We start from the raw sequence: 12,268 nt of genomic DNA on the forward strand, positions 1-12,268 counted from the left end.
CTGGAACTAGCTCTTGTAGACCAGGCTGGTCTCGAACTCACAGAGATCCACCTGCCTCTGCCTCCCGAGTGCTGGGATTAAAGGCGTGAGCCACCACCGCCCGGCTAATGTTTATCTTTTGATGCTTAATAAGGCACTGATTTTTTTTCCTTCTAAGCATTAGTGAATCTTTTAAAAATTTGTTACGTTGACTTAGTGGGGGTGGGGTGAGGGAGGGAGGACAACTTGTGGGAGTCAGTTCATTCCTCCACCATCTGGGTTCCGGGATTTAACTCAGATCAGCAGACTAGAATAGGCTGGAGGTACCTTTACTGACGGAGTCATCTCACCTACCCTTAGTAAACTTATTAATGTGGGCTCTTGCTCAGAGTCCATGTGCCTACATACATACTCGGTATGGGTACTGCTCCTCATAGTGGTATAAGCTGGGCACCCATTCTTGGACTTTTTGCTTATGTCTTTTGGCATTAGAGAAGTCAAGACATCTGCTGCTCAAAAGCAAATGTTCATTAAGTATGCTTTGTATTTTAGTAACCCCTAAATCAGTTAAACACATTGGTTTGCTAAATTGACTTTGGGAGAGGGGCTGGGGGAGCAGAGCCTTGGCAGTAGCAGAGATGGAAGAAGTAGTGTCAGCAAACCTCAAAGATCGTCTGTGACTGTCCGCTCCTCCCTTAGTGAATAAAGGACACCTCAGCACAGTATACCGCTTGTGATTAACTGTTAACTCACAGTGCTTTCTGCTCTTTGATTTTATTTTTGAAGAAGAAAGAGTCCTGAAGCAGAGACATCTTAGAGAAAAACTATTTCAGGGCCATGCAAGCCAGCTGTAGTCAACTGCATGATCCTCCAGGCACCGCAAGTGATGATGCTCCAGCCTCCCAGTGTGTTCACCCGTCAAGATCAACAGAAGGGTCTTCTTTTCATACTGGAGACATACATATCCAAATAAACTCCGGACCGAAGGAGCATCCTGAAAATCCGAGCTCTAGAAATACAAGGTCAGGTGCCTGTAGCTGTGCCCATGGGTGTGCACATACTCGCTTCCGGAGTCACTCCCACAGTGAAGCAAGGCCTCCTGAGGACTTTGCCACAGAATCTGGAGAACATGGAGGTGGCTCCTTCTCAGAGTTCCGCTATCTCTTCAAGTGGCTGCAAAAAAGTCTTCCTTATATTTTGATTCTGGGTATTAAACTTGTTATGCAGCATATAACAGGTAGGAAATGATAAAACATTGACTCAATTATTGAATTCAGTTTCTCTTTTTACTGATAATTTTAACCTATGTATTTTGATTGCTAACTTTAAAATTATGTTTTAATTTATATTATTAGCATATATAATCTTGGTTTTTTTCTTTTCTTTCAATTAACTAGAACTTATTTTCTAACAGGAATTTCTCTTGGAATTGGGCTGCTAACAACTTTTATGTATGCAAACAAAAGCATTGTAAATCAGGTTTTTCTAAGAGTAAGTATATCAAGCAACTAAATTATTAACTGTTTCTCTCTACAGAATTAGAGGTAACTTTGAGAGAAATAGAAGTAACTTTCAAGAAGACTGGAAAGCAACAGGATAAGTTCTGATGTTTACCACATACTTAATTTGGTTTTCTAAATGACTTGGAATAAGTTACCTGTCCTAATGCTTAGTTATCTCACCTTACTTTTGTTGTTCAGTTCCTAATAGAGAAAACATAGATAAGAGGATAAAAGACTTAGACCACACTATTTGACCTAGCTTGGCAAGGGCCTTCGTACTTCATGAGTTGATTGAAACATACTAAGTAGTATGATATCATTAAAAACTTTAGTTGAGGGGCTCGAGAGATGGCTCAGTGGTTAAGAGCATTGCCTGCTATTCCAAAGGTCCTGAGTTCAATTCCCAGCAACCACATGGTGGCTCACAACCATCTGTAATGAGGTCAGGTGCTCTCTTCTGGCCTGAAGGCATACACACAGACAAAATATTGTATACTAAATAAATAAATATTTAAAAAAAAAAAAACCTTAGCCGGGTGGCTCCAAAGCCACAGAGAAACCCTGTCTTGAAAAACCAAAAAAAAAAACAAAAAACAAAAAAAAAACCTTAGTTGATGTACTCTAAGATTGAAAATAAGTAAAATGGAGCATTGAATGAATGGGCACTGGTCATTTTATGTGTCTATTTATGTTTGAGACAGGGTCTCATTGTGTATCCCCGGCTGTCCTGAAATTCACAGTGTAGACCAGGCTGACCTCAAACTTGGACCCACCTGCCTCTGCCTCCCGAGTGCTGGGATTAAAAGCGTGCCCTACCATGAATGGCAGATGTCTCTTATTTAAAAAAAAAAAAAAGCTCAATTTTTCTAGTAATAAAAGTTTGAATCAGGGCTGGAGAGATGGCTCAGAGGTTAAGAGCATTGCCTGCTCTTCCAAAGGTCCTGAGTTCAATTCCCAGCAACCACATGGTGGCTCACAACCATCTGTAATGAGGTCTGGTGCCCTCTTCTGGCCAGCAGGCATACACACACACAGAATATTGTATACATAATAAATAAATATTTAAAAAAAAAAGTTTGAATCATATAAATCCTCAGAAGAAATTCCAAGAGTCTACACAATTTTAGCTCAAGAGCATTTTCTAAAAATGGATCATATCTAGGAATTTATAGTATAGCCTATTAACAAAAATTTAATGCATAGTTTAAAACTAGCACAACTTAATGCTGGGTTTGGTGGTTGTGTTCGTCTAATTCCAACACTGGGGAAGCTGAGGCAGGAGGAGTGCCGTGAATTTAAAATCAGTCTGGAATATGTAGTGAGCACCAGGCCAAGGTGTGTTGTTGTCTAACATAACACTGTCTTTAGAAAAAGAAAAAAAATAAACAAATAACAAAAATACTAGTACAAGGTTGGGCATGGTGGCACAGGCCTTTAATCCCAGCACTCAGGAGGCAGAGGCAGGGGGATCTCTGAGTTCAAGGCCCGCCTGGTCTACAGAGATTGACCTGCCTCTGCCTCCTGAGTGCTGGGATTAAATGTATGTGCCACCATTGCCTGGTGACATTTTTTTTTTTATTTAATTTTTTGGGGGATGTTTTTCTGTGTAGCTTTGGAACCTGTCCTGGAACTTGCTCTGTAGATCAGGCTGGTCACCAGCTCACAGAGATTTGCCTGCCTCTGCTTCCCAAGTGCTGGGATTAAGGGTGTGCGCTGCCACCACCCGGGATTTCTTTAATTTTGTGAAGTTTGCCTATACATAGTGAGGTGTCTTTCATGTATGTCTGTCTGCCTTATCCACATAGTCTAGAGGCGGCTTTATATAGTATTAGTGCACTGGGTTTTGATTGGCAGTGAAATCAGGTGAGGAACTTTCCACATGGGGCATCATGTTAGTGCTCAAATAGTTGGATTAGGATGCTCAACTGTAAAACTTTGAATTAAACTAGTAATTAAAACTTGAATTTCAAAGATCAAAATTATTGCATATTTATGAACTTATTTACTTGAACATTCATTTTAAAAAATTTTTGTTTTATGGAAGAGAAAGCAGCAGCAAAGGTAAAGATTGCTCTGGGTAGGTCCTTTATGTCAGTGTGGAGATTTGCTTCTTTGACTTCTAAGTCTTGTGTTTTTAGATTCTTTATGGGGGTGGTGGCTTGAAACAGGGTCTCTATACAGTCTTGACTGTCCTGAGACTCTGTAGCTCAGGCCTCATACTCAACAGAGATCCGCCTGCCTCTGCCTTCCAAGTACTGGGATTGATAAAAGGTGTGTGCCACTGTGCCCAGCTTGTATTTTGTTTTGTTTCATTTTGGTTTTTTTTGTTTTGTTTTGTTGTTGTTTTTTGAGACAGGGTTTCTCTGTATAGCTTTGGAGCCTGTCCTAGAACTCACTCTATAGACCAGGCTGGCCTCAAACTCACAGAGATCCACTTGCCTCTGCCTCCTGAGTGCTAGGATTTAGGTGTGCGTTACCACTGTCCAGCCTGTCCAGCCCAGCTTGTAGTTTTAAATTTTGTTTATTAAGGACTAATTAACAAAAACAGTGGTTGTGACAATGAACAATTTAGCAGATTAAGAATAATTTAAAAAACATTCTAAAGTAATAAATTGATCATCAACTTAAAATGATACTAGTAATTCTAGCCCAACATAACACATAAATTACAAAATTGTTTCTTTTTCAGGAACGGTCATCAAAGATTCAGTGTGCTTGGTTACTGGTGTTCCTGGCAGGTTCTTCTATTCTTTTATATTACACCTTTCATTCTGAATCACTTTATTACAGGTAACTAGAGATCCTCGTATACTTCTGTTGTTTATCATTTATTCCATGGTACTTTGACTATATAATGCTTATTATAGTTCAGTCTCCTTTCATGATTGACAGGTGTGACTTACACATTTGTATCCCCAGTACCTTGGCACATAGCATGTGCTCAATAAATACTTTTTGATAAGTGGATTTGTTTGATCAGTTTTTTGTTTTGTTTTTTGGTTGGTTTTTTTTTTTTTGGTTTTTCGAGACAGGGTTTCTCTGTAGCTTTGGTGCCTGTCCCGGAACTAGCTCTTGTAGACCAGGCTGGCCTTTGTTTTGTTTTTTGAAACAGGGTTTCTCTGTGTAGCTTTGGAGCCTGTCCTGAAACTCGCTCTGTAGATCAGGGGGGCCTCAAACTCACAGAGATCCTCCTGCCTCTGCTTCTCAAGTGGTGGGATTAAAGGCGTGCGCCACCACTGCCCGGCTTGTTTTTTTGTTTTTGAGACAGAGTCTCACTGTGTAATCCAGGGTGCCTTCCACCTTGCAGTCCTCCTGCCTTGGCCTCTTGAATGCTGAAAATATAGATATGTGCCATTTACAGTTTTAATCAGTGTTTATTTAGTACCAAAAAATCAACGTTTTGTTTCTAAAAATGAGTCATTAAAACACATGGTTAAGATGCATTTTCATGTCAGATATTCTGAATTTTCAGCTTTAATCAAATAATTAGAAGGCCTAGGTTCAATGTAATCAATATTAACCCATCTGGGCTGTAAGGAGTGGTAGAGAGTGTGGAACTAGGTTGAGTGTGAAACAAGAATGACCTCAGGCTGGGAAGATAGTGCCATGGCTGAGAGCATCCGCTGCTTTTCCAGGAAACTCCAGTTGAGAGGCTCAGTGATCTGATGCCCTCTGCACCTGCACTCAGACATGCACATTCATCCCCACAACACACACAAACACATACTTTCTAGAACATGTCTAGTACTTAAAAAAGACTGTCTGGGTATAGCCTGTAATTCTAATGAGGCCAGCCTAGGTGCCAGTGATACCCGGTCTGAAGGAACACACAACAGAAAAGGAGCTCACAGACCTGCACAAAATCAACCAGGGAAAGGAAGATGGAGAAGAGGCCCAGCCCAGACATGAAAGGCACTGCACCTCTAACTTAGAGCTGCTGTAGGAGTGCATTGATAGACACCAGAAAAAACAGACTCGGGGTTGTTCACTGGTAGGGCACTTAACTGTATGTGAAATATGGAAGTTCTGCAGCAAACTTTACATTTGTATATCGCCTTCATAAGTGTTTATGCTTTTCTCTTGGTAGCTTAATTTTCTTAAATCCTACACTGGATCAGTTGAGCTTTTGGGAAGTTCTTTGGATTGTTGGAATTACAGACTTCATTCTAAAATTCTTCTTCATGGGTTTAAAATGCCTAATTTTATTGGTGCCTTCTTTCATCATGCCTTTTAAATCAAAGGTAAGAAACTAATGCTTATTGGAATGATGTTAGCAAAACCTAGTAGTCTTCATTGAAATGCCTCTTCATTTAGAGGCCAGAAGAGGGCATCAGATACCTTGGGGCTGGAGTTAGAAGCATTTGAGCTGCCTAATGTGGGTATTGGGAACCCAACTCAGGTCCACTGGAGGAGCAAGAAATACCGTTGACTGCAGCACCATCTCTCCAACACAAAAATATCTCTGGCAACCATTTGTTCAAGTACTTGAACTGAAAATACTAACTTACTTGGCTAAGGATTACATTTGCTTCCAGCATAATTGAAAACTCAATCTTCATATTATATATGGGAAAATTCTAGATTTGTACTTCTGTTTTGGTCCAAGGCATTGCCAGTTTATAAAACGATTACATAAGCAGTGACTTACTGTTACTATTAGAGACAAGGTTTCACTCCATAGCCTGAGCTAATCTGGAACTCACTGCAGTCTTGCTGCCTTAACCCCCCAATTCTGGGGTTACAAATGTGAGTCACCAAACTCAACTTACACATTAAAACTTTTTCTTTCACATTTATTTACTTTGTGTATACTTCTCCACCATGTGGGTTCTGGAGATTGAACTAAGGTCATTACCCATACCCACTGAGTCATCTCGTTGGCCCAACAATTGGGAAATGAGCCAATTTTGGAAATATTTAAAGCGAGCCATGTGATGACAATGGTATGTGATAGTCAATTTGAATTTGTCAGTGTTAATCATGATTCTGAAATATAGTTTCATGGGATTAGTGTATTATATACTCATGATGTTCTCCTTCCAATATTAAATATCTGCTATGTGTTTAATACCTTGGGTAGCTGGATTTATTTCTTTTTTCTTGGTGTTTTAGGGTTATTGGTACATGCTTTTAGAAGAATTATGTCAGTGTTACCGAATTTTTGTCCCCATACCAGTTTGGTTTCGGTACCTTATAAGCTATGGGGAGTTTGGTAATGTAACAAGATGGAGTCTTGGGATATTGCTGGCTTTACTCTACCTCATACTAAAAGTAAGTAACATTATAACCCTGGCAGAGTGACTCTTCTGATCACTGATTTTATATTGCTACTAAGTTACCTCAAAATTTATGTTCATATCACTAGCTGGAAGTAATAGCAGACTCTTAACTATTTAGAAATGTAGAGCTGGGGTACTTGTAATCCCAGCTACAAAGGAGGCTGAGGCAGGAGAATCATGAGTTTGCCAGTGTTGGCAGCCTACCAAGACCTTGCCTCCAGAGAGATCCAGGAAGGGTAGAAGGAACGTAGTGGTCTGGGGAAGCAGGGTACTGCACTGGTTCTTGTTCTGCTGCTTAGGGTGTCTTAAATGTACCTGCCACCATGCCAAGCTCTGTGTCTCCATTCTTTTTTTTTTTTTTTGGTTTTTCGAGACAGGGTTTCTCTGTGGTTTTGGAGCCTGTCCTGGAACTAGCTCTTGTAGACCAGGCTGGTCTCGAACTCCCAGAGATCCGCCTGCCTCTGCCTCCCGAGTGCTGGGATTAAAGGCGTGCGCCACCATCGCCCGGCTGTGTCTCCATTCTTGTTGAGTTGCGGCGGGGGGGGGGGGGGGGTAGACTTACCTGTGATACCTCTGAGGAATGAGTAGAGAACACACAAACCCTCACAGTACCATTTGTGATACATATAGTTCTCAAACCCATGGGATATCTTGCCCTCCTCCCTTTATGCCTTTTTTTGTTTGGTTTTGTAAGACAGGGTTTCTCTGTGTAGCCCTATGAAACTTTTTAATTGTGTGTGTCTGGGGAGGTTGAGATGGGAACAGCTCTGGCTGCCCTGGAACTCATGTAGACCAATAAAACTTTGTGGGTTTTTTTTTTTCTTTTGAGACAGGGTCTCTTTGTGTATCCCTGGCTGTCCTGGAACTCTGTTGACCAGGCTGGCCCTGAACTCAAAGATCCTCCTGCCTCTGCCTCCCCTGGGATTAAAGGTGAGTACTGCTGCCACCACCTAGTGAAGTTTTTAAATCTAAATGCCAAGAGTATTTGAATCAAATTGATTTATTTTTTGTATATGAGTGTTTCCCCTGTATTTATATTTGTGTATCACATGAGTACAGTGCCCTCAGAGGCCTGCAGAGGTGAACAATCCTGGGATTGGAGTCAGAGGTGGTTGAGAGCCTCTGTATGGGTCCCAGGGACGAATGGAACGGCACTACTAGTCTGTGGCAGTGTCTTTGACATAGGGTTATTTGTCTTCATTAAATTGTAGCTCTAGGTTAAGAGCTCCGCACTATTTTATTAAACTTGAAATGATTTATTATTGCATGCCTAGCTGTGGCATACAATGAATATTAGGTGGGAACTGAATTTCACCTTTGGTCTTTAGATTTAGCTTATAGAGATTTTGAATTAATAAACTGTCTCTTCCTCTTTTAGCTTTTGGACTTTTTTGGACACTTGAGAACTTTCAGACAGGTTTTACGAGTATTTTTTACACGACCAGTAAGTACTTACAGTTAAGAAAATCCTTCTGCCTTGCTTCACTCTCACTTCTTCAGTAGTTTACAAGTAGAAATTCACCAGATGTTTCTTTTCCACTATGAGATTATTTTCTAATAGTCTGGCACTTGGGATTATAATGATAAAGAAATTTTAATTCCTTGAGCCTGTCCTGGAACTCTCTCTGTAGACCAGGTTGGCCTCAAACTCATAGAGATCCGCCTGCCTCTGACTCTCAATTAAATGCGTGCACCACCACCACCTGGCTCATAAGCAGTTTCTTAAATTTCATTGTCCACCAATGCTTATGTATTGAATGCCTGTTTGCCCTTTCAATCTGTCGTTCTGGAGCTGAGACTTAGTGGTCTCATATAGCCTGTGCTAAAGCACAACAGCAAGCAATTCAGTCACTGGACATCTTTTAGGATTCATAAATACACTTTTAAAAATCCTGTCATAGACTTTTGCTCCTTTTCCTTTTTAAATCCATGGGTGATTTATATAGGTTCATTAATACTTTCCCTATGAGCATAATTTTATTTTGAAGACAACTCAGTAAAAATCATGTCCCTTGCAGTTTTCTTACTAATGGAAATTTCCTCTTACTCAATTCTGTATTAGAAAATTAAGTTTTCTAGGCAAGCATTCTACCAAGAACTGTATCTCCAGTTCATAACATACTATTAGTTTATTTTTTTTTTAGGAGGGGAAAAAGGATGGGTAGGGAAGAGCCCCTGATCCCAGGATTAAGTGATCCCAGCCTGAGTGATTTAGCAATAAAGTCTGAAACAAACAAGTAAATGAAAAAAATTATCTACAGAGTAGTTCAAATTAACTGGCCAACATACCTTTGCTTTAAGGTAATTGATGATGTGAAAGCAAATGCTAGCTGGGTATGGTGGCAAATGCCTTTAATCTCAGCACTCAGGAGACAGAGGAAGGCAAATTTCTTGTGAATTCAAGGCCAGCATGGTCTACCTCGTGAGTTCAAGGACAGCAAGGGCTACATAGTGAAACCTGCTGAAACACAACGAAAAGAAAGTAAAAACTACAATAAACTTCAGAGTTATAAGCGTCAGCCATTTCACTTAGTTGAATCTAGTAAGATTAGTGCTGAAAATAACCTCATAAAAATGTCCTGTGGGCTGTGGCTGTAACTCATAGCATGCTTATCTGACACATGTGTGAGGCCCTACATTCAGTATGCAACACAGAAGAAAAACAAAATACCAAACACCCTCATTGCTATCTTCACTGTGAGACAGAGTAGAGAATCAGTTACTGACACAGATTTATTCCTGAGTCTCCCTAGGAGATCCCAAGTACATATATGCATACCTGTTGGGGTGTGTTCATGTAAAGGGATTCTCCAAACCACAAAAATAGTTGGTTTGTGATAGGGTTTCTCAGTGTGGCCCTGGCTATCCTGGAACTTGCTCTGTAGACCAGGTTAGCTGCAAAGTGAGAGACCACCTGCCTCTACTTCCCAAGTGTTGGGATTAAAGCCATGCACAACCACCTCTTCAGCCTACCCCCCCCCCCAAAAAAAAAGATATTCTAAAAACTTTTCAGGATAACTACCTGTAGTGTATTCTGCTAAATAGCACTTTATTGAAGGGAAATTGTTATCAAGACCATCTAAACAGTATCCTGACGTGATTCTGAAATCTATATTATCAGCTTCAAACTTGATAATTAATTTTATCCTTGAGTTTTGGTTTAATTTTGTTAGCCTGTCATAACTAACACCCATCTCACTTTATCCATGACAGCACCAATGTTGTTTACCAGCTTTCCCTTCATATCTATAGAGAGCTTTCACTGTTATGGTTAACAATTAAACCCTGCTGACTTTAGTAAGAAAGTCAAGACCTTAAGGAACTCAAACTATTTTTTAGGACTTTTGAAGAAATTCTTTTTATTGGCACAGTACTGGGGATTGAGCCTTGGGACTTGCATGTGTGCTGCCACTGAGCCATACCCTGGCCAGTTCAAAACCAGACTCTCCGGAGGAACTTCTAATGGAATTTGTCTTCATAGAGTTATGGAGTGCCTGCTAGCAAGAGACAGTGTTCAGATGCGGATGGTATTTGTTCAATATGTCAAGCTGAATTTCAGAAGCCAGTTCTTCTCATTTGTCAGGTAAATTTCTAAGCAAACTACATAAAGCATTTTTCTCTGACTTGAGAAAATTATGATTATATGACAATGAAGGGAATATTTAGTGGAAGATTGCATTCTGGGTACATACTGTTAAGGAGGATGTGATAGACTGTCTAAATCATGTCTCTTATGTTCTGATGATGTTTTGATGATTTTTGTGCAGAGGAACCTCTGAGGGTTGGGGGTAACTTGGTCAGTAACTTAGATACCAGAGCAGTTGAAAAACAGGTTCTGTTTTGGTTTTTTTTTGTTTTGTTTTGTTTTTCGAGACAGGGTTTCTCTGTGGCTTTGGAGCCTGTCCTGGAACTAGCTCTTGTAGACCAGGCTGGTCTCGAACTCCCAGAGATCCGCCTGCCTCTGCCTCCCGAGTGCTGGGATTAAAGGCGTGCGCCACTACCGCCCGGCCAGGTTGTTTCTAAATGGATGCTAGTCTTGATCATCAGTGGCAGCATTTGTTACTAAATGTATAAGAAGGCTCCTTGCCATATTTCATAGTAACTGCAAGCAAGTTTCCACTAAGCAGGTAAGTAATCACACTTAAAAGGCACCTAGCAAAACAGTTCAGTGGCAGTCAGAACAGTTGTAGTGGCTCTACCATTAAAACAGTCACTTACTCATTTGTAAACTGCTGGGCCAGATGCTCTCTCAAAAACTTGAAAGAATTGAATCCTCTGGAGTGTGATATGTAAGATCTGGTTCTTCATTCCTTTACAGCATATATTCTGTGAAGAATGCATTACCTTATGGTTTAACAGAGAGAAAACTTGTCCACTGTGCAGAACTGTGATTTCAGATCGTATAAACAAATGGAAAGATGGAGCCACTTCATTGCACCTTCAGATATACTAAGTTGTACAAACTGTTAAGGCCACAAAACATTAATTTTATCTGGTTATGGTAACTATTGATAAAGGCATAATTGATTTCCAGGAGTAGAAAAAATGTTTCCAAATGGTTTTAAGGTATTAAGAGACATGTTTGTAGTTCAATTTCTTAAAGATTAAGTGCAAGAGCCATGTGTTTTTTAAGTATATATTAAACTTAAAAAGTATACAAATTTATCCCACTTATTTGACAGATAATTGCAGTGTTAAATTAGAAATGTTTTTTCTTGTTAATAATACCAAAACAGCAATTAGCAACTAGAACTAGCCACTTTAAAGGGGTGAAGGTACTATTTCCTGACATGGTTTTCAGAGTAAAGATTTTGCCTATTTTAAGATACATAGTATCTGAAACAATTTTCTTCATCAGACTTTTATAATCCCCATTCTAAAAATGCTTAAATTTTTCATAAAATTGTATTTTTCAATGAAAGTTCTAAATGCTATATTTTACCTATAACAATAACGTTTTCTAAGTGAAGATTTATTGAGGATGATATATTTTAATACTGTATTATGCTTTATGACAAGCAATCAGTGAGAATAAATGATTTAGATTCAATCACTTTGTGGACCTCATATATGTGCTTCTTGCCGTCACCTGTACTGTTCAGTTTTGTGTTGACCTCTGACCTCTACACACATGCACATATACAATAGTATTTTAAAGAATGGTTGTAATGTAGTGACATGTACCTTTAATAACAGGACTTAGGAGGCAGGGGCAGGAAGATCTCTGAGCACCAAAAAGAGAGAGATACTACTATATTTTGTAAACTGGTAACTTCTAGGCTGGCAGACTAGCTCAGTAGATAGAGATGCTTGCCATCAAACCCAGTGAACTTATTCCATCCCTGGGACTCACAGGGTGGAAGGAGAGAACTGACCTCTTGTCTTCTGACGTTCATCTGACGTTCACATGCATACAGTGGCCACAAACCTATGTGTGACGTTCACATGCACACAGTGGCCACAAACCTATGTGTGACGTTCACATGCACACAGTGGCCACAAACCTAT

The 12,268-nt window shown here is 39.9% G+C and overlaps 1 protein-coding gene across 1 annotated transcript in view; it reads left to right on the forward strand.

Moving 5' to 3' along the window:
• Rnft1 (ring finger protein, transmembrane 1) overlaps positions 1-11,813 on the forward strand; it is a 12,762-nt gene extending 949 nt beyond the window's left edge. Inside the window, exons 2-9 of the mRNA XM_005350461.2 lie at positions 766-1,216; positions 1,394-1,470; positions 4,171-4,271; positions 5,569-5,722; positions 6,594-6,752; positions 8,139-8,204; positions 10,242-10,343; positions 11,079-11,813. Of these exons, the coding sequence (XP_005350518.1) occupies positions 817-1,216; positions 1,394-1,470; positions 4,171-4,271; positions 5,569-5,722; positions 6,594-6,752; positions 8,139-8,204; positions 10,242-10,343; positions 11,079-11,213 (1,194 nt within the window). The 5' untranslated portion in view covers positions 766-816 and the 3' untranslated portion in view covers positions 11,214-11,813. The remainder of the gene's footprint in view (positions 1-765; positions 1,217-1,393; positions 1,471-4,170; positions 4,272-5,568; positions 5,723-6,593; positions 6,753-8,138; positions 8,205-10,241; positions 10,344-11,078) is intronic.
• The last annotated feature ends 455 nt before the right edge of the window (positions 11,814-12,268 follow it).

This window comes from Microtus ochrogaster, chromosome 7, assembly GCF_000317375.1.
Source record: "Microtus ochrogaster isolate Prairie Vole_2 chromosome 7, MicOch1.0, whole genome shotgun sequence".
Taxonomy (NCBI): Eukaryota; Metazoa; Chordata; class Mammalia; order Rodentia; family Cricetidae; genus Microtus; species Microtus ochrogaster.